The 24031-nt window shown below is 37.3% G+C and overlaps 1 protein-coding gene and 1 long non-coding RNA gene across 2 annotated transcripts; one reads left to right on the plus strand and one right to left on the minus strand.

The window, feature by feature from the left end:
* Positions 1 to 2553: 2553 nt before the first annotated feature.
* On the minus strand, positions 2554 to 3709 carry LOC128500043 (natural cytotoxicity triggering receptor 3-like). The gene is made up of 2 exons (XM_053469058.1): positions 3487 to 3709; positions 2554 to 3144 (listed from the first exon to the last, which is right to left on the minus strand). The coding sequence occupies exons 1-2, from the start codon at positions 3530 to 3532 to the stop codon at positions 2717 to 2719; spliced, it is 474 nt and encodes a 157-aa protein (XP_053325033.1). The 5' UTR covers positions 3533 to 3709; the 3' UTR covers positions 2554 to 2716.
* A 16230-nt stretch (positions 3710 to 19939) lies between these two features.
* LOC128500044 (uncharacterized) lies at positions 19940 to 22685 on the plus strand. The gene is made up of 3 exons (XR_008354880.1): positions 19940 to 20065; positions 21539 to 21621; positions 22210 to 22685. It is a non-coding gene; the product is annotated as an uncharacterized LOC128500044 (long non-coding RNA).
* The last annotated feature ends 1346 nt before the right edge of the window (positions 22686 to 24031 follow it).

A 24031-nucleotide genomic window follows, 5' to 3' on the forward strand; every position in this document is an offset into this window, starting at 1 on the left:
TAGTTATGACTTTTCCTCTAATCCATTTGAACAACTGACAGTGTCATTGGAGGCTTCAAACAGCCCAAATAAGCATTTCTGTGCTGAGCTGTCTTGCAGCTCCATGCAGGATATTCATATAGCAGCCAGTTCAGATCTGATAGTTTTGTATAGAGAGCCTTTTGGTTTCACACACTTGATCTTTAGAAAGTGTAATTTATGAAGGCGTGTGTATGAGAGTTGCATTAAATATACATAATCCTTTGATGTCTAAATAAACTCATCTCAGATATCCCTGAAATAACTCCCCAAAAGTTTTTTAGTTAATATGAATCTATTCAATCGCCATAAAAGACAATATCAATATATCAATATAGAAATATGATCCCCCAGACAAATTCCCTGGATGAAAAATTCATTAATCTACCGTGACTCCAAGTACCCCAATATTACACAGTAGATTAATTTATTGCAGTCTGTATGAATGCAGTATGCATGTTTATTTATTATATGTATGGTTTTTGTTCCTATCTCTGGAAGTGACCTCCAAAGTCTCACTGGCTAACTGTTTTTATGTCTATGAGAGCTATTTAAAATACTTGTATATATATTTGGATTTATGACTTTATACATTGGGTTTTCTTTGTATAAAATACCTTTTAAAGAAAAAAGTATATTATTTACACAATGCTGCTGCTGATAATGACTATTTTAAGGTCATTCAATTAGGAACATTAATATGGGAATATAATAATATGGGGTATCAATACAGAACATTTTACATTACATCTTGACACATATTTGCACAAATTACACACAACAGATTCAAACACATTTTTCATGATTATTATATTTTGGCACATAGAACAAATATTCCTTTTATTTTGTAGTAGGTTTAGTAAGGTGTGTAGGAGCATTGTGGTGGCTTCAAAATTATATATCATGTGTTATTAGTGCATGCGTGTATGATATTAATGGATTTATAAGCCAAAAATGGCTGTGATCTGCTTTGAGTAGGTGTTAAATGGCAGATATAAATCTATACATTTTGCTGTTGGAGCACCTTACATTGGTTTCTATGGGTGTATTAAATCTTATCAGATGTTAGTACTAATAATAGAGCCAAGCGCCTAATGACAAAAAGTGTGACTCAATACTCAAGTAGTACATTTTGAATCAATCTGAATATTTTTTGCCAGCTGGACATCAATTTTGACGACATTTGACAAAAAACCCAAGTTAATTACTCTAATACAAAATACTTTATAAACTGCCAACCATGATAAAGGTTTCCTACAGGTAGACGTGAGCCAAAGAAATAAAAAGTGAATACAACTATCATGAATATATCATTTTATGGTAATTAGATTTAAGTATACTACTTTGACACAGTTGTAGGCACAGATGTGACAAATAGTTGCATTATTATTATTTTTTCAATAACATGTAACCATTGTAACTATCCGCTAGAAAGGGACAGCTTATGGCAGGAGGCCCTTGCTAGTTAACCTTTTTCACAACACATTTTTACGAACAAACTCCACAGAGATTCAAATCTCCATCCTGAGTTTACATTTGCGGTGATCCTTGACAAGACACATTCAATGCACATGATTACCTGTTATCTCAAGAAATGTTCCATTCCCATGTCCTGATGATATTTTTGTGTTATCTATATGTATATAAACGACACATATGAACATGCCGGTGTCGGTTTGGTCAACATTGTGAATCGTCACATCAGCCGATTTTTTACTAAATAAATCTTCTGTCGTACTTTTAGAAACTCTGCCCATGAAAGCTCCTTCTGTATTTGAAACCTTGCTTCCATTTAGCACATGCCTGTGCCATTCCAACCAAGGGCGATTTGACAGCACTGAGATACTGGTGGAGTAGCTACATTTTAATGTGGCTGTGCTACCTTCTTCAGCCTTTACTTGGGGGGCCTGGGTGACATGGATAGTGTGTGAATTGGAACCTAATAAACACAAGACAGAGACATCAGTGTCTATTTCTTTATCAGTACATAATTACAGTGCAGCGATGAATACAAAGAACTCATTTTTAAAACGTATGAATCTTTCCTGAGGATGCACAAATGCCTGGTGGGTTAGTTGTCCCATTTTTTTCTTCTCAAGCTCTTATATTTATAACAAATGTGGGTTGTTAACACTTTGAGTAGGTGTTAAATGGCAGCTATAAATCTATAAATGTAAAACTTCTTGGTGTTGGAGCACCTTACATTGGTTTCTATGGGTGTATTAAATCTTAACAGATGTTAGTACTGGTGGTCATTTGTAAACAGTATTGCAAACTGACACTTTGCAAACATTTTTATGCTAATAGAGCCAAGCCCCTAATGATAAAAAGTGTTACTCGATACTCAAGTAGTACATTTTAAATCAATCTGAATATTTTTTGCCAGCTGGACATCAATGTTAACGACTTTTGACAAAAAACCCAAGTTAATTACTCTAATACAAAATACTTTATAAGTTGCCAACCATAATAAAGGTTTCCTACAGGTAGACGGGAGCCAAAGAAATGAAAAGTGAATACAAAATACTACTTTGACACAGTTGTAGGCACAGATGTGACAAATAGTTACGTTATTATTATTTTTTCAATAACATGTAACCATTGTAACTATCCGCTAGAAAGGGACAGCTTATGGCAGGAGGCCCTTGCTAGTTAACCTTTTTCACAACACGTTTTCATCAACAAACTCCACAGAGATTCAAATCTCCATCCTGAGTTTACATTTGCTGTGATCCTTGACAAGACACATTGAATGCACATGATTACCTGTTATTTCAAGTAATGTTCCATTCCCATGTCCTGATGATATATTTGTGTTATCTATACGTATATAAACTACACATATGAACATGCCGGTGTCAGATTGGACAACATTGTGAATTGTCACATCAGCCGATTTTTTACTCAAGAAATCTTCTGGCGTACTTTTAGAAACTCTGCCCATGAAATCTCCTTCTGTATTTGAAACCTTGCTTCCATTTAGCACATGCCTGTGCCATTCCAACCAAGGGCGATTTGACAGCACTGAGATACTGGTGGAGTAGCTACAGTTTAATGTGACTGTGCTACCTTCTTCAGCCTTTACTTTGGGGGCCTGGGTGACATGGATAGTGTGTGAATTGGAACCTAATAAACACAAGACAGAGACATCAGTGTCTATTTCTTTATCAGTACATAATTACAGTGCAGCGATGAATACAAAAAACTAATTTTTAAAATGTATGAATCTTTCCTGAGGATGCACAAATGCCTGGTGGGTTAGTTGTCCCATTTTTTTCTTCTCAAGCTCTTATATTTATAACAAATGTGGGTTGTTAACACGTGCATTGCTGGAAAAACTTGATCAGAGGCTTAGTCTTTATAATGTAACACTGGGTTATAGGTGGCACACTGACCGTGCTTCTTAGCTGACATTATTATTTTGTTAAAATGTATTAAATAAATAGAAAACTGAACTCCGGGTCTCACCTTGCATGGCTCCAAGTAGTAACAGCAATCCCACACCTTTTATCATTTCACAATGACAGCCAAGAAAAGACTGAACGCACTGTGCCCATACCACACTTTACTTCTTAAGGAAGTGATACTGATGATAAACATGAAAATATATACATTTTTAGATGTCTTCATGCAGGAATAGGAAGTCCTCTACATCCCTCAGAGCTCCGAACACACTTGGGGTTTTAATATAGCATGACAGCCTAAGAGGAATTTTCAAATGAGTTGTATATAACAACCCAATTCTTATTCTCCTAATAAGAAGTGTAGTAGATGTCTCAACCAAGACCACGCTCCATTACAATGTCTGAACAGCACTTACAAGTGTGATGTTGCTTAGGAGACTATCGTCGTATTTCAGCTTCATGTTCCATACACTGTGTTGTTATGAATACCTTTTCATGTCATAAATACATATGGTTACTTTGGTAAGTTGTAAGCTGTTTATACGGTTACCGCTTACATTTAATATAGCAAAACTGCAAATCTTTTCCCAGCCTCCCAGGGGAAGATGTGCCGCAATCCCTGGCACTCATCGGGTTAAATAGTGTCATGTCTTTCATTGTCCATCCCTATGACCAATGTATATTTTGGTACTGTACAAATATACATTAATGTGCTAGTACAGAATGCAAAACTACTGTTTTTTTGGGTTTTGTTTTTACAATAAACTAACGCTCCGGTGCATTTGTTTGGCAGGGTGAGTTCTGCTTCATGGTATTTCCTGAATGTATTTGGATTGAGAAGCATTTACTCTCTGATTCTTGGCCAAGACAATGGTAATAAACGCTTGCATTTCATTGACGGCTTTTACTCTATGAATAGAAGCTCTGCTCTGCTTGTCTGTTCAGCTGCATACTTTTTCATTCATGATCCTCTGCTTCCTGTCTGTTTTTTGAAAAGAAGAGATAAAAATCAGGTTGTCACTTAAGATGCCAGTATACAGATGATTGGGGCTCAAATACATATAGGGAAGAAATAATATAATAATAGTGCAGAGTGTATAAACAATAATAGTAGAAGAATTAGGTTGGATTAATTTTCAGCTGAACTGCTGACTTTTCGCCATTACGAGCTTGCATGCACACTATTCGTGTTGTGCCTATACGGACTGTGAGTGCAATTCCATCACTTATACTTGTTTTTGCCTAAAGATACTGCACCATTGTAGTTGGCTTTTTTATAGACTCTCTATGAAGATTAATAAAAGGAATTTTTTCACTACATGTTGATGGGTCCAATGCATCCATACTGTTTGTGAGTGCAATTATATCACATACAACACTTATTATTGTTTATACACTCTGCACTATTATTATATTATTTCTTCCCTATGTGTACTTGCGTCCCAATCATCTGTATACTGGCATATTTACACCCTGAGGAAGAGCGTCTCCTTGGGTTGCTGCAGTCATTTGGGAAGCACAATTAAATTATATTATTATTTTTCACTTACACTTGTGAGCAGGAGAATTTGGTTTTATAATAGCTTTTTGTGTCACTTAAGGTGTACATTCAAATTGTGACTTAAAAAATGTATATAATTATAAAAGGAAAAATGTTACAGCCTAGTATGTATGTATGTATGTATGTGTGTGTATGTAAATGTGTATGTGTTTATATGTATTGTATATCTCTGTCCACGGTGTGATTAAACCCCCATGCTTTCTGGTTTTTCAGTAGCAGATCAGTCACGAGTGATGCAAGAGCAGATGACTGGGGCAGCCATGGCAATGCCAGCAGACACCAACAAGGCTTTTAAGGTGCAGATACATAATCTTCTTGTTAGGTTATGATAAATACATTCTTTATCCACAGAGACTCAAAGTGGCGACAATGTAATGTGCATAATGCTGTTGTTGACATGTATGCATTATGTTCATTTGTGAAACACTCAGCTCCTCCTGAAATTCCTTCTTTAGCTAGTCAGATTTAAGTTTTCTAGATCTGACATCCATCAAAAATGGTTCTTGCAATGTTTTTTTTTTGTGTCTGTGTGTAACGTGTCCTGGATCCAATCTGTTCAATGTTCACGCAGACTGTGCACGACCCTTAGCGATCTGTTTCCCACTCTGCAGTTTATTTGTAAAGATTTTTTTATACTAATATCTTCGTGGTAAGTGCTTCTTTTTAAATTGTTACTGAAGTGAAAATGAGAAGCTCCCGATTGCTATGTTTACGTGTAGAAAGTAGGATGTGGGATAGTTTGGAAAGTGATTGATCCCCTTTAATGTTTCACTTCTCTGCGTATACTCTTGTTTTTAGAACGTTTTGTTCTGTAACGGGTTGTTTATGACTGAGACGTGGAAAATTTAAAATCTATAAGTTTGTGTTTTTACTTTGAACAGACTGAGTGGGAAGCACTAGAGCTGACTGACCACCAGTGGGTGCTGGAGAATTTGGAAGATGAGTTGCTGTCCAAGGGTCTGAACTTTGAAGGGATGTTCAAAAAAGAACTTCAGACATCCATGTTCTGAGGCTTGAACTGCCTCTTGGAATGAGGCCTAGCCATGCAAAGTTTACATTTTTTTTGTTTATCTGCTTGTATTGTATTTTTTAAAGATGCTAGTGCCACTTTGCAATATCTAACTGTGGTACAGCAAGGAAGTTAACTATGTAGAACCCTTCTTTTAATGTTCCATAGATTTCATTGTGTCCAGATATTGATAATACATATAACTGCTCTTATTTATGCCTCGGATCTTTCACAGCTAAGATAATCATGTTAACAATTTAGACATTGGCATCTGCTTAAGACAAATGCTGGGATGTTTGTTCTATAGTTATTAACCTAAATCTAAGGCATATGTATTATTTCCATTTGGTTAAAAAAAACTGTACCACAAGCTATATTTGTCAGTAAAAAGTATAAAGCAAAAACAAAGGTATTCCCATCATTTACTGCATAAGAACTTCCAGGACAGTGAAAGGGACCAGAGACACTTTACATAACACCAACAATAACCACTCTCTTATACATAAGAAAATATAGTAAGAAGACCAAACTGCCATTTTAACTGGGGTCTATATTTCATTTTTATTTGCACTCATAGCAGCCACTCTTTTTTCTTTTTGTTACCCAGCTAATTGATCAGTGCTGTACACAGAGCTCTGTACTAGATTTCCGCTGCACAAATCCTGTATTTATATTCACGGTTTTTATTTTGTCTATTTAATTGTATATCACCGCACTAGTAATAAAATGTACTTTTTAATTGTTTTCATGTTTGTCATTTGCTGCAGTTTCTAATATCTACTTGTATTTTTTTATATGTAAACAAACTACTCAGAAACATTGTGATGTAGGAATAGCACGCATGTTTTAACCTCTTTGTTCTCTATTCTCACAAATGAAATACAAGTTAACCAACTAGTAACTTTAATTCAGAATATAACACAGTGTCCCCTATAAATTAACATTACCTTGCAGATAAACGGAGGATTTAATCAGAATCTCTGCCCTATGAACTTGCCTTCTTTTTTGCCCCAAATGAGCACATTTGTGAGTGTGTGTGTGTGTGTGTAAGACATCAACATGATGTGTGCTATTCATTAAATGCTCCAAATGCAGCACTATATTTAAAAGAAGAATATATGTGGAATTTATAACCACATTCATATGCACATTGTCACATTTAGGGGAATAGGACACTATAATACACTCATAACCAATAATCCTGAGCTTCTAGACAAGAGGGATACATGTTTAGCATGACGGAATAGGGATATGCATTGCCCTAAAAGAAATCTCCCTGAGAAACATGGTGGAGACATGTCTATTGTTGTGCACCTTGTGTATTTAAGCCAAATATGCACATCTCTTCCTTGGTAGTATTTTGAGCCAGTTTCAGTGATCTTTTCAATGTACTTGCTCTAAATTGTCTTCTCAGTTTTTATTTCTGCTAATCTTTTTACCTCATTTGAGCTCAATGTGACTCGACCCTGTGCCTTCTTTTAAGACTACAAATTAAGTTTGGAGGTCACAGTACCTGGAGGTTCAGATGATGTGTAACATGAGTGTTATAAGCAGAAGATAATCAGATCTCTCAGGTTCTTCTCTAGTTGTCTTAGACCCAGTTTTTTTTTACACCTACGTGGGCCAGCAATATGAACCCCAATGAGGAGATACTGCAAGCTTATTGTGGTCAGGTGTTGGCTACCTTGAAAAACTCACTCCACAAGCATCTGTTTGCCCTACAGCTTTCTGTTATGGAATCCTTATCAGATGCATGAGTATCTCTACTAGAATATTATGGAGGGGATCCCAAACAGCACTGATTCCTAAATAAGTACCCTTAAGTAACAACTACTGGTTTTTCTAGTTTTTTTTTTTGTTAAATTGTGTCTTTCATCACAAAGGAAGCTGTGACTTTGAACAAAATTACTTGCTGCCATCTATTACTGATCGGCTTGGGTTTCCAAGGCTGCCATCACATCTCACCATAGAGATGAAGCAGAGGCTGCTCTGTCCAATACTTGTCAGGGGAACAGATTACAGGGTAATTATGCTGTTTGAGACAGATTGGAACAAGGTTGCTTTGTTGGCTACCCTTTTTATGCCTTTTCAAATACAATAAAAAGTATTTCATCCCATTCTGAATGATCATTGATACCTAATTTTGCAATGAATCTTTGATAACACATGTATCTATCATACCAATTTGCCATACAAATAACTATAAAACATTTTTATCACATTATTTGTATTAAAATGCCAGAAAGCAAAAGTGTTAAAAGGCCCTAATAAATGAAATACATTACACATAATGGAATCAAAATATTTGCTACAGCAAACATTTTTAGATGAAAATGTTCCTTTTTATTCAGTGGAACAAAACAGTGATCACATTATTCTTCACGATATTCTTGTAAGAAACGTTTATTTCTTAATTAATGTAAACTATTTTTTAAATATTATTTTTTTTTATATAATCTTTATTTACGTTTTCATTAGACAAACATTAATCTTACATATAGACATTATATCGACACAACCAAGAAAATAAAAAAATAAATAAATATTTGACATATATAAATTATACAATACAACAAATAATAATCTATTTCATATATTGCTTATTTTCCTCATGTAGTAGGCTTAGACAGAAAAAAAAAAGGGAACACAACATAAACTACATAAAACATCGTGATGGAGCTGGGGGAGAAGGTATTGCGAGACGAGACTCATTAGTTACGGTATTACTGCTAAGTAAACTTATACTATTAACTTTTTTAAGGCATGTTTCCCATGTTTGAGTTTTTTTGAAAGACGTGGTTTATACGCTTCCCTCTCCATTGTGATCTGAAACTTAATTTGATTTATCACTTGGGACAAATTGAAATATCTATTTTGTTTCCACTCTTTGGCTATTAATTTCTTAGCTGCTATGCAGGTATGGATAGTTATGTTTAATTGAATTTGAGTTAAAGGGGGCCATCCTAAATGTAGTAATAAAGATGCCAGGGTTTCTGGAATATTGTCTATTCTCTTTAAAAAAGAAAGAATTTCTTTAGGGCAGGACCACCATATGTGGATGTAAGTTCCAATAGATTGCTCACATCGCCAACATATATTAGAGTTTAATGGAAACATCCTAGTAATGCGAGTTGGGACTAAATACCATTTGTTTATAACTTTATATTGTGTCTCCGAAAGGGAGAGATCATGTAACCTTGAGAGACAATTCTTAGTCTCTTTTATCCATTCTCCAACAGATATCGAAATATTAAGTTCTTTCTCCCAATTTGAGATTATTCTCATAATAGAAATATTCCCTTCTTTTAGCCTTATTATTTCTGCACATATAGAGAGAAGTTTCATTTGTTGTTTTGGACTAAAAATTTTAGCAAGTTTCCAAATGTGTATATCTTGTGAAATTAAGACATGTTTATTAATACAATTCTTTATTCGTAAATAGTTAAAGATAGTTGGTTTTATCGATTTAAATTTAGTTAAAATAGAAGGAAAAGAGATTATCTCTCCATGTGCCATTATGTCTGATATAGTATTAACTCCTGCTTGTTGCCAGTGATCAAGTGAGATGTTATCGATAAATTCTTCCAAAATATTAAACTTTAATGTATCAAATAACCCATTTTTTTTTTATATTTAGCCATTCCGGTATAATATTCTCTAAAATCATATTTTTGCTTTTAACTTTATTTACTATATCTTTATCTTTCAAGGACCAGATAAATCTATTTAGACTGCTTACCTCACAAGACTTACATTCTATCTTGTACCATACTTCTTGTCTAAATATTTCTTGGTAGGTTTTAGCTATATGGTACAGTATACTAATTTCATAATATTGTTTTACCTGTGGAAAACTCATACCTCCATCCCTAGCACGTGCGCTCATAAGATTTGCATTAATCCTGGGGATCTTTCCCTTCCAAACAAAATTTAAAAAGGACGTATGTATTATAGCAAGCCAACTTTTTGGGGAATTTTAATGGTAACATACGGAATAAAGAACTCCATCTTGGCATTAGATAGGAATTTAGAGCGTTAACTCGGCCCCACCAGGACAGTTCAATTTTTCTCCACTCCTTCATAAATATATTTGACATTCTTAGAAGGCGGAGGAAATTTATTTCTACTATATTGTCAATTTTCTCGGGGATAAGAATCCCAAGGTGCTCGAAGTCATTTACTTTTATATTTAAAGAAAAATGTTTAGATAAAGTGTCTCTATCTTGAGCGCTAATGTTTTTAGCTTGTACAATGGTTTTATCGAGATTAGGTTTATAATTCGAGACTAGACTATAGTTTTCCACTTCTCTTAAAAAGTATCTCATTGAGGTTAGTGGCTTAGTTACCGTAATGATGAAATCATCTGCATATAACGATATTTTAAATTCCTCATTATCTATTTTAATACCTGTTATATCTTGATTAGAACAAATTTTTTTGGCAAGAGGTTCCAAAGTAAAGATATAGAGAATAGGTGATAGGGGGCAACCCTGTCTGGTGCCATTTTTAAGATCGAACCAGGTAGAACATAATCCATGCCCGACCACCCGTGCGCTGGGATTAGAGTATAAAGATATAATGGCATTATAGAACCAGCCCGAAATTCCGAATGCTCTAAGGGTGGCCCTAAGAAGCCCCCAACTGACCCTATCAAAAGACTTCTCGGCATCTAATGAGAGGGTCAGGAGGGGGTAACCATGTTTTTCAGCGTGATCCAGTTCGTCAATCAGACGTCTGATATTATTGGTAGAGTCTCTACTTGGGACAAACCCCACTTGGTCTGGATGTATCAAAGTATCTTGTGTAAGTTTTAATCTTTCTGCCAGTAATGCAGAGAATAGTTTAATATCTATGTTAATTAGGGAAATAGGATGATAGCTTTTTAGTTCCTCTGAATTTTTATTTTTTTTTAGTATTGGGAGAATATTAGCCTGCAAGATCTCATTTGGGAGTATACCAGTATTTGCAATTTCTTCAAAAGTCAGGATGAGTTGATCTAATAATTCTGATTTCATGGTCTTGTAAAATAAATTGGTAAAACCATCCGGACCTGGAGTTTTATACTTCTGAAGTTTGTCAATAATATTACTTAGTTCTTTTTTCTCCAATGGCCTATATCAAATTTCCTTTTGTTCTTCGGACAATGCTGGTAAATTTGTTGTTGCTAAATATTCTTCTATATCAATGTCATTCACTTCGATTGAGCTGCTATAAAGTTTTTCATAATATATCCTGAATCCCTCAGCTATATCCTCTGGAGACAATCTTGTACAGCCATCTGAGACGATTTTTGTTATTTTTTCATTTGCTCTTTTGCTCAAGATCTTTTCTGGTCTATTTCTTTTGTGATAATATGTTACTCTTAATTTTTCCATGTAGTATCTTGTTCTTTCTAACTCCCTTTGGTTTATTTTATCTCTAATAGTTTGTACTTAAAATATAGAGTCTTGGGTAGGGTTTATTTTAGCTTTTTGGGCTAAATTGTAATATAGTATATAAAGTTCATTTAGTGGCTGCTCCCTATTTAGTCGCATCTTTTTCTTTATTTTAATGAGATGTCCTCTTATGACTGCCTTATAGGCACACCATCTAATGGCTTGTGTTGTTTGCCCTATTTTGTTTTCTGAAAAAAAGGCTTTAGTCATCTCTATGATATAATTTCTATTCTCTTCGGAATGTAGAATGTAATCGTCCAAACGCCATGTTGTAAATGACAATGGCTCCCACCTATCTTTTAACTCAAAGATAATGTAGCTATGATCAGACCAAACATTATCATTCATCTTTATTTTTTGTAATTGACTTACTGCTTTTCCATCACCAAAAATCATGTCTATTCTGGAAAAAGTATTATGTACTTTCGAAAAGTGGGAGTAATCTCTTGTTGTGAGGTATTTCAGTCTCCATAGATCATATAAATCTGCTTTTAATATAATTTTACAGAAGAATTTTGCTCTTTTTTTAAGTTTTTATTAATTTTTTTTCTTCCCATCTCTTTATCCATTTTCTCATCTAGGAAACAGTTGTAATCCCCTGCCAGAATAAGTACCCCAGTTTTTACTTTATCAACTTTATCTAAAATTCTTTGAAAATATGAAAGTGGAACTGTGTTAGGAAGACAAATATTTACCAACGTATATTTTATATCATTAAGGGTCCCAACCCATATGAGATAGCACCCATCTTCAGCTTGCTCTAAGAAAGTCATTTTAGTCAGTATTCTATTGGAAAATATGATTGCTACTCCTCTCTTTTTTTTTATCTAGCATCGAAGCGTGGCACATAGTGGGAAATATTCTGCCGCCCCATTTAATTTTATCTATAATCCTCCAATGCGTTTCTTGGAAGAAAGCAACATCTATTTTTTCTTTACGTAAGCAGGAATATACTCGATTTCGTTTGATCTGCGAATTCAGCCCCTGAGTATTTACCGAAATAGACTTAATTCCCATTTTATTGGGTGATTTTGAACTCCATCTACTGTAGGGGCTGCCATTCGTCCAAAGACCGTACCAATTATTCCTTTCTCACCCCACTTCTCCCCAACTCCATCTCGGAAATAAACGTAGACATAATGAAACATAAAAAAAACATTATAAAAATTATAATTAGACACAATTAAACTAGACATATGCATCAAAATAATAACATGTTTATCTGGATACATACTTAGGTTCTTATTGAACCAAAAGGAGGAGTACAGATGGGTAACCTCGTTGATAATATAAGCCCAGAGACAGGTCAGTAGGTATTGCTGCAGAATTAACTAGTAAGAACTATCAAATTTCTTAAAGAAAGAAAAAAAAAAAATAAAAAAAAAAAACAAAAAAAAAGATAAAGTGCGAAGTGGTAAAGTGCCAACATATGAAGATTTCATTTCCGATTTTCTATGGAGCATAGTTTGGTTACCATCATCTTAATAAAGTGCGTGTAAATTTCTTTATGCAAAAGGATAAGAAATTTAAAAGACGTTTATATTTTAATAATTGCTCCCAATTTTATCGTATGAATATATAGGAGAAAAAAAAAAGTGAAGTGCAAAGTGATAAAGTGCAATCCTATAAAAATTTCATTTCCGATTTTACTATGGAGCATAGTTTAGTTACCATCATCTTAATAAAGTGCATATATATTTCTTTGTGCGAAAGGATAAAGAATTTAAAACACGTTTGTGTTTTAGTAGTTGCTCCCAATTTTATCATTTTAACTGATACAAATATATATATGAGAAAGTGTCAAAAAAGATAGAAGAAAAAAAGAAAAAGGTAAAGTGCCAAAGTGGTAAAGTGCCATCATATGCAAATTTCATTTAAAATTCTACTATGGAGCATAGTTTAATTACTATCATCTTAATAAGGTGCGTATAGATTTCTTTATGCAAAAGGATAAAAAAGTTAAAACACGTTTATATTTTAGTAATTGCTCGCAGTTTTATCATATTAGCTAATACAAATATATATATAAGAAAATGCCAAAGAAAAAAAGTAAAGTGCAAAGTGGTAAAGTGCAATCCTATAAAAATTCCGTTTCCGATTTTACTATGGAGCTGTCACGTACAAGTAGTTTGGAGACACCGTGGTCAGGTAGGACTCCAGGACAGAACAGTTCAGACAAGCCGAGGTAGGGATTCCGCAGAACAGGATAGCTGATAAACGTAGCCGAGGTCAGGATTGAGGAGGTCAGGATAAACGATAACAAGCCGAGGTCAGGATACAGGATACAAGGTAGTCAGGCGAGCCCAGGTCAAAGACAGGAATCACGAAGGTAAACGATATCTGGGTGCTAGCACAAGGCATAGACGACCATCAGAAGGCAAGGTGTAACTGGTCTGAGAGGTTTAAATGGAGAACCGCGGAGGAAGTCTGAATCTCCCATAAGCCCCCTCATGACATCACTTCCGGTGTCCGGGAATCGCGGCCATCTTGATGGCGGCGTAATCTACCTTCATAAAGTCCCGCAGTAGGTGAGTTCGCCACTAGAGGGCGCGCGAGCACTGAAGCTGGACGCCGTGTACCAGGAGGTCTGCCTTTCCTGCGCGGCACTTCGGAGGACGGCAGCGGAAGTGATCGTGCGGTGGAGGGGGGTCTCCCTCTCCTTCGTGGTGGCTGCTGCGGAGGTGGCCGTGCGTTGGAGGGTGGTCTCCCTCTCCTGCGCGGCACTTCGGAGGACGGCAGCGGAAGTGATCGTGCGGTGGAGGGGGGTCTCCCTCTCCTTCGTGGCCGCTGCTGTGGAGGTGGCCGTGCGTTGGAGGGGGGGTCTCCCTCTCCTTCGTGGCAGCTGCTGCGGAGGTGGCCGTGCGGTGGAGGGGGGGTCTCCCTCTCCTTCTCCCTCTCCTTCTCCCTCTCCTTCGTGGCAGCTGCTGCGGAGGTGGCCGTACGGTGGAGGGGGTCTCCCTCTCCTTCGTGGCAGCTGCTGCGGAGGTGGCCGTGCGGTGGAGGAGGGTCTCCCTCTCCTTCGCGGCGGCTGCTGCGGCAACGTGGGACCCGGGGACAGGTGGGTAACAGGAGCATAGTTTAATTACCATCATCTTAATAAACTGTCAGTATAGTAGTGTAATCGCTTCTTATGTTGGAAAAAAATAGATTTTGTATGTATTGCTAGAATTTAAGCCCAGATATTGCCTTTATATTCAATTTTAGTCATCAGAGCACTAGTTAAGCACCAACCAAAAAAAAACAAAAAACGTTGTTACATGTAGCATGTATAGATTGGAACACTTGTCTACACTTCTCTATATTGAAGTGATTGATAAAAATAAATAAATAAATAAATAAAAAAAACCACGTTTCTGATCTTTGTAATTACAATTTCCAGTATCTCAACCGTTTGATAGGTGAGAACCTTTTCTTCTTTTCTTTTCTTTAGATAATCAGACTAAACCGTCAGTATAGTAGTGTAGTCGCTTCTTATGTTGAAAGAGTATATAGCGCATGTGTTGTAAAAGTTTAGGCCCAAATATTGCCTTTATATTAAATTTTAGCCATCACAGCACTGAGTTCATATAAGACGGTATGAGCATATAATATGAAATATAAAACACTTATCTGCGGAATTTCTAAAGTGCCCAAAAGTCCCAGTTTGATATAAGAGGGAGGAGAGGCATCTCTGGTCTTTTTGTCTTTTCTTTTCAAAAATACAGACGTTTAGCGGGTGAAAACATTCATTGGCGTCAGCTCTTAGGAGTCGGGAATCAGCTCTTCCTCGGCTGAACTGCGACACAATCAGCGACGCTGAACCGCACCACGCCACCACAGCGACCACGGCGGCCCCGGCACCCTCCAGAGCAGGCAAAAAGTGGAACAAACCGTTCAGCAGCAGGACGTTTCATTCCGACAATTCATCCACACATTAACTCATACTCTCCCTCAGTCAATTCATCCACACATTAACTCATGCTCTCCCTCAGTCAGACAATTCATCCACACATTAACTCATGCTCTCCCTCAGTCAGACAATTCATCCACACATTAACTCATGCTCTCCCTCATTCAGACAATGCATCCACATATTAACTCATGGTCTCCCTCATTCAGACAATTCATCCACACGTTAACTCATACTCTCCCTCAGTCAGACAATTCATCCACACATTAACTCATGCTCTCCCTCAGTCAGACAATGGATCCACATATTAACTCATGGTCTCCCTCATTCAGACAACTCATCCACATATTAACTCATGCTCTCCTCATTCAGACAATTCATCCACACAATAACTCATGCTCTCCCTCATTCAGACAATCCATCCACATATTAACTCATGGTCTCCCCATTCAGACAATTCATCCACACAATAACTCATGCTTTCCCTCATTCAGACAATTCATCCACACATTAACTCATACTCTCCCTCAGTCAGACAATTCATCCACACAATAACTCATGCTGTCCCTCAGTCAGACAATTCATCCACACATTAACTCATGCTGTCCCTCAGTCAGACAATTCATCCACACATTAACTCATGCTCTCCCTCATTCAGACAATGCATCCACATATTAACTCATGGTCTCCATCATTCAGACAATTCATCTACACATTAACTCATACTCTCCCTAATTCAGACAATGAATCCACACATTAACTCATGGTCTCCCTCATTCTGACAATTCATCCACATATTAACTCATGCTCTCCCTCATTCAGACAACGCATCCACATATTAACTCATGCTCTCCCTCATTCAGACAATTTATCCACACATTAACTCATGGTCTCCCTCATTCAGACAATGCATCCACACATTAACTCATGGTCTCCCTCATTCAGACTATTCATCCATATATTAACGCATGCTCTCCCTCATTCAGACAACTCACCCACATATTAACTCATGCTCTCCCTCAGTCAGACAATTCATCCACACATTAACTCATGCTCTCCCTCAGTCAGACAATACATCCACATATTAACTCATGCTCTCCCTCCGCATCAAAAAAAAAAAAAGCGTTTGAGGCTGCCCGGGACTGTCCTGGGCAATCCGTTGGGTGGTTACAAATTCGGCGAGGGGGCAAGGAATAACCCCGAACCTGATAAATAATCAGAGGCATGAAATACGTACATACCTTGATAAATGGGAGAGAGATATAGAATGGGAAATCCTGCATAAGGAACGGATTGGAATAATTCCAAGAATTAAAACATATGTACATTGCCTAAATTTATTGGAGCTACAATTTAAAATCAATCACAGCATTTTCTTAAATGTTTTCCTCAACATCAACCAAATGTCAGGGCACATTCCTGCACGCATGGTGGGAATGTGTATATCTCCAGCCTATTTGGAATATGGTTTTTGAGACTTTAAGGGCACTAGGCATTGAAGATGTTGATAGAAGACCTGAAACAATAGTACTCCAACTAGCATGTCCGAAATTAAAAGCACCCCTATTTTTTTGGGGGTATACATATCTGGCAATAAAATATGTAATAACAAGAAATTGGAAATCGCAAAATATACTTTCCTGGTCTCGGTTTAAAAATCAAGTGACCTATCAAATTGAAATGGAAAAAAATTGATATAAGACAGCAGAAGAGGGTTCTAAAATTTGGAAATCAGTATTTGAAAGAAATTAAGAGCAATATTTTACATAATCATTGTTGTCGGCCCTGCGTTAGCCAAGAGCCACCCCTTTCATTACTATGTCTGATATCGTGATCAATTGATTTATTGAGATGACAAATTGATTTTTATGATGTTTGTTCTATATTGACTTGTCTCTGTACGTTTTTTGTATTTTTTTTTTTACTTTTTTATATGTTTAAAATAAATTAATAAAAAAAAAATAAAAAAAATAAGTAAAACAAAAAATAAATAAATAATCAGTCTAAGGTTTTTAGACTTGTTTCCTTGACTTTCCTCTGTTTTATTATGACCTAGGAAAGAACAAATACAAAATAATGATTGAACAAAATGAAACATTTGCTGTGTACAGCTTTTCTGAGAGCAATATGGAGGACAACAGCCAGAGTAACTAACTATAAATCCTACCAATGGAGATAAGACTGTGCTGTGTTCTTTAAAGGAAACCACTAGGACAAAACAATCTGGTCCACTACAGCGGGAAAGAACCTTTAGGTTTCTGATCCTCTTGCCTTCCAGGAATATATGAGCTTTGCTCATGTCTCTGTAGTTATTACTTTTCCTCTAACCCATTTGAACAACTGTCAGTGTCATTGGAGGCTTCAAACAGCCCATATAAGCACTTCTGTGCTGAGCTGTCTTGCAGCTCCATGCAGGATATTCATACTGTAGTAGGCGTAGTAAGGTGTGTAGGAGCATTGTGGTGGCTTTAAAATTATATAGCATGTTTTATTAGTGCATTTTATTAGTGCATGCGTGTATGATATTAATGGATTTATAACCCAATAATGGCTGTGATCTGCGCGGAGTAGGTGTTAAATGGCAGCTATAAATCTATAAATGTAAAACTTCTTGGTGTTGGAGCACCTTACATTGGTTTCTGTGGGTGTATTAAATCTTATCAGATGTTAGTACTGGTGGTAATTTGTAAACAGTATTGCAAACTGACACTTTGCAAACATTTTTATGCTAATAAAGCCAAGCCCCTAATGACAAAAAGTGTTACTCGATACTCAAGTAGTACATTTTGAATCAATCTGAATATTTTTTGCCAGCTGGACATCAATTTTAACGACATTTGACAAAAAAACCAAGTTAATTACTCTAATACAAAATACTTTATAAGTTGCCAACCATAATAAAGGTTTCCTACAGGTAGACGGGAGCCAAAAAAATAAAAAGTGAATACAACTATCATGAACATATCATTTTATGGTAATTAGATTTAAGCATACTACTTTGACACAGTTGTAGGCACAGATGTCACAAATAGTTACGTTATTATTATTTTTTTCAATAACATGTAACCATTGTAACTATCCGCTAGAAAGGGACAGCTTATGGCAGGAGGCCCTTGCTAGTTAACCTTTTTCACAACACGTTTTCATGAACAAACTCCACAGAGATTCAAATCTCCATCCTGAGTTTACATTTGCTGTGATCCTTGACAAGACACATTGAATGCACATGATTACCTGTTATCTCAAGAAATGTTCCATTCCCATGTCCTGATGATATTTTTGTGTCATCTATATGTATATAAACTACGCATATGAACATGCCGGTGTCGGTTTGGACAACATTGTGAATTGTCACATCAGCCAATTTTTTACTAAATAAATCTTCTGTCGTACTTTTAAAAGCTCTGCCCATGAAATCTCCTTCTGTATTTGAAACCTTGCTTCCATTCAGCACATGCCTGTGCCATTCCAACCAAGGGCGATTTGACAGCACTGAGATACTGGTGGAGTAGCTACATTTTAATGTGACTGTGCTACCTTCTTCAGCCTTTACTTTGGGGGCCTGGGTGACATGGATAGTGTGTGAATTGGAACCTAATAAACACAAGACAGAGACATCAGTGTCTATTTCTTTATCAGTACATAATTACAGTCCAGAGATGAATACAAAAAACTAATTTTTAAAATGTATGAATCTTTCCTGAGGATGCACAAATGCCTGGTGGGTTAGTTGTCCCATTTTTTTATTCTCAAGCTCTTATATTTATAACAAATGTGGGTTGTTAACACGTGCATTGCTGGAAAAACTTGATCAGAGGCTTAGTCTTTATAATGTAACACTGGGTTATAGGTGGCACACTGACCGTGCTTCTTAGCTGACATTATTATTTTGTTAAAATGTATTAAATAAATAGAAAACTGAACTCCGGGTCTCACCTTGCATGGCTCCAAGTAGTAACAGCAATCCCACACCTTTTATCATTTCACAATGCAAGCCAAGAAAAGACTGAAAGCACTGTGCCCGTACCACACTTTACTTCTAAAGGAAGTGATACTGATGATAAACATGAAAATATATACATTTTTAGATGTCTTCATGCAGGAATAGGAAGTCCTCTACATCTCTCAGAGCTCAGAACACACTTGGGGTTTTAATATAGCATGACAGCCTAAGAGGAATTTTGAAATGAGTTGTATATAACAACCCAATTCTTATTCTCCTAATAAGAAGTGTAGTAGATGTCTCAACCAAGACCACTCTCCATTACGATGTCTGAACAGCACTTACAAGTGTGATGTTGCTTAGGAGACTATCGTCGTATTTCAGATAGCTTCATGTTCCATACACTATGTTGTTATGAATACCTTTTCATGTCATAAATAGATATGGTTACTTTGGTAAATTGTAAGCTGTTTATACGGTTACCGCTTACATTTAATATAGCAAAACTGCAAATCTTTTCCCAGCCTCCCAGGGGAAGATGTGCCGCAATCCCTGGCACTCATCGGGTTAAATAGTGTCATGTCTTTCATTGTCCATCCCTATGACCAATGTATATTTTGGTACTGTACAAATATACATTAATGTGCTAGTACAGAATGCGAAACTACTGTTTTTTTGGGTTTTGTTTTTACAATAAACTAACGCTCCGGTGCATTTGTTTGGCAGGGTGAGTTCTGCTTCATGGTATTTCCTGAATGTATTTGGATTGAGAAGCATTTACTCTCTGATTCTTGGCCAAGACAATGGTAATAAACGCTTGCATTTCATTGACGGCTTTTACTCTATGAATAGAAGCTCTGCTCTGCTTCTCTGTTCAGCTGCATACTTTTTCATTCATGATCCTCTGCTTCCTGTCTGTTTTTTTGAAAAGAAGAGATAAAAATCAGGTTGTCACTTAAGATGCCAGTATACAGATGATTGGGGCTCAAATACATATAGGGAAGAAATAATATAATAATAGTGCAGAGTGTATAAACAATAATAGTAGAAGAATTAGGTTGGATTAATTTTCAGCTGAACTGCTGACTTTTCGCCATTACGAGCTTGCATGCACACTATTCTATTCATGTTGTGCCTATACGGACTGTGAGTGCAATTCCATCACTTATACTTGTTTTTGCCTAAAGATACTGCACCATTGTAGTTGGCTTTTTTATAGACTCTCTATGAAGATTAATAAAAGGAATTTTTTCACTACATGTTGATGGGTCCAATGCATCCATACTGTTTGTGAGTGCAATTATATCACATACAACACTTATTATTGTTTATACACTCTGCACTATTATTATATTATTTCTTCCCTATATGTATTTGCGCCCCAATCATCTGTATACTGGCATATTTACACCCTGAGGAAGAGCGTCTCCTTGGGTTGCTGCAGTCATTTGGGAAGCACAATTAAATTATATTATTATTTTTCACTTACACTTGTGAGCAGGAGAATTTGGTTTTATAATAGCTTTTTGTGTCACTTAAGATATACATTCAAATTGTGACTTAAAAAATGTATATAATTATAAAAGGAAAAATGTTACAGCCGAGTATGTATGTATGTATGTATGCAGAGCCGGCCTTAGGCGTTGTGGCGCCCTGTGCGGACTACTCCTCTGGCGCCCCCCTCACTACCCCCCCTCTCTGCCCCTTCAAACTACCCGCCCTCTCTGCCCCTTTAAACTACCCCCCCTCAAACTACCCCTCCCCTCTACCCCTTCAAACTACCCCTCCCCTCTGCCCCTTCAAACTACCCCCCCCTCTGCCCCTTCAAACTACCCCCCTCTGCCCCTTCAAACTACCCCCCCTGCCCCTTCAAACTACCCCCCTCTGCCCCTTCAAACTACCCCCCCCATGAGATGCTGGCACCGCGACGGAGTCACGGAGAGTAAGGGGCGCCGAGCGGTTGCCGAGAACTTCACGAGCAACCGCTCGGCGCCCCTGACCGGGACTTAGATTAAAGCATCGTTTTTTTTTTTTAAACTTTATTTAACATCAATGATGTTAAATAAAGTTTAAAAAAAACAAAAACAAAAAACGATGCTTTAATCTAAGTCCCGGTCAGGCGCCCCTGCAACCATGGCGCCCTGTGCGGTCGCACAGGTCGCACACCCCTAAGGCCGGCCCTGTATGTATGTGTGTGTATGTAAATGTGTATGTGTTTATATGTATTGTATATCTCTGTCCACGGTGTGATTAAACCCCCATGCTTTCTGGTTTTTCAGCTGCAGATCAGTCACGAGTGATGCAAGAGCAGATGACTGGGGCAGCCATGGCAATGCCAGCAGACACCAACAAGGCTTTTAAGGTGCAGATACATAATCTTCTTGTTAGGCTACAATAAATACATCCTTTATCCACAGAGACTCAAACTTTAAAGTGGCGACAATGTAATGTGCATAATGCTGTTGTTGACATGTATGCATTATGTTCATTTGTGAAACACTCAGCTCCTCCTGAAATTCCTTCTTTAGCTAGTCAGATTTAAGTTTTCTAGATCTGACATCCATCAAAAATGGTTCTTGCAATGTTTTTTTTTTGTGTCTGTGTGTAACGTGTCCTGGATCCAATCTGTTCAATGTTCACGCAGACTGTGCACGACCCTTAGTGATCTGTTTCCCACTCTGCAGTTTATTTGTAAAGATTTTTTTTATACTAATATCTTCGTGGTAAGTGCTTCTTTTTAAATTGTTACTGAAGTGAAAATGAGAAGCTCCCGATTGCTATGTTTACGTGTAGAAAGTAGGATGTAGTTTGGAATGTGATTGATCCCCTTTAATGTTTCACTTCTCTGCGTATACTCTTGTTTTTAGAACGTTTTGTTCTGTAACGGGTTGTTTATGACTGAGACGGGGAAAATTTAAAATCTATAAGTTTGTGTTTTTACTTTGAACAGACTGAATGGGAAGCACTAGAGCTGACTGACCACCAGTGGGCGCTGGAGGATCTGGAAGATGAGTTGCTGTCCAAGGGTCTGAACTTCGAAGGGATGTTCAAAAAAGAACTTCAGACATCCATGTTCTGAGGCTTGAACTGCCTCTTGGAATGAGGCCTAGCCATGCAAAGTTTACATTTTTTGTTTATCTGCTTGTATTGTATTTTTTAAAGATGCTAGTGCCACTTTGCAATATCTAACTGTGGTACAGGAAGGAAGTTAACTATGTAGAACCCTTCTTTTAATGTTCCATAGATTTCATTGTGTCCAGATATTGATAATACATATAACTGCTCTTATTTATGCCTAGGATCTTTCACAGCTAAGATAATCATGTTAACAATTTAGACATTGGCATCTGCTTAAGACAAATGCTGGGATGTTTGTTCTATAGTTATTAACCTAAATCTAAGGCATATGTATTATTTCCATTTGGTAAAAAAGAATATTATGGAGGGGATCCCAAACAGCATTGATTCCTAAATCAGTACCCTTAAGTAGCAACTACTGTTTTTTCTAGTTTTTTTTTTTGTTAAATGATGTCTTTCATCACAAAAGAAGCTGCAAATTACATTTAAGTAACTAAAATATGTAACAATTATGCTATTGTAATAAATTTAACTCTTAAAACCTGAAGTATGTATCCGCTTGTCTCCGTCAAATGGTCGTGTGCGTCTGTTCTGTGTATACTGTGTACATGTTTCTCAACAAAATCTACAGTGTCAAAGCGGTCCCCACTGCTATTAAATCTGCTATGGGCTTTAGCCCCGGATCTTTTGGAGATCTTTCAGCAACACTGGAAGCGCTGTGACAATGCTACTGTTACACTATAAGCAGTTGTGTGGATATATATGTATATGGACACGTGTATGCGGGTGTATGGATGTACATGTGTGAAGCTATGCATATGCAGGTATGTATATGTATGTGTATATATATATATATATATATCATGGTTTCTGTTAATACTAGTTAAATCAAGATGCATGGGAGGTGGCCGGGAATGAGAAATATTTGGGAATCCTTTTGTTTTAGTTTAGATACCGTATATTCCGGCGTATAAGACGACTGGGCGTATAAGACGACCCCCAACTTTTCCAATTGAAATATAGAGTTTGGGCTATACTCGCTGTATAAGACTACCCCTCCACCCAGCGTACAACAACCAGCCAATCACGGCAAGCGATGTACCTTACCGGTGATTGGCTGGTTGTTATCTTCTTCTTCCATCCAGTTGTGGCATTTCAGACCTCTGTTTACTGCTCCCTCATCACTATGCGCCGGCAATTGATGCCGAGCGCCGGGACATGACGTCATCCCCGCGCTCGGCATCAATAGCCGACGCGTTGTGATTAGGTAGCAGGGAAGCCGAGGTCTGAAATGCCAGACCTCGAGCTCCCTAATGTCGGGCACCTACCTCGGCGCGGCCCTGAAGACCGGCCCAGGAGAGGCGGCTTCTCCACTCGCCCCTCCCCTAGAGATTGGTGGGTTCGTGGGAATCTCCGGCTCGGTAAGTACCCGGTACTCGGTTAGTACCCGGCGTATAAGACGACCCCTGACTTTTAAGAAGATTTTCTGGGGTTAAAAAGTCGTCTTATACGCCGGAATATACGGTAACACTGATATGCGTGATGAAGGGTGTGTGGAAGAAAGACAGGTTTTCGCATGAAATAGATTGTAAAAATACCTGACATGTCAATAATCAGGTCAGGAGATCTTTGGGTTTTACTGCCCCATGATTGTAAAGACTCCAGGGTGTGGTGTTGGCCAAAGGGAAAAACTT

This window comes from Spea bombifrons, chromosome 6, assembly GCF_027358695.1.
Source record: "Spea bombifrons isolate aSpeBom1 chromosome 6, aSpeBom1.2.pri, whole genome shotgun sequence".
NCBI lineage: Eukaryota > Metazoa > Chordata > Amphibia > Anura > Pelobatidae > Spea > Spea bombifrons.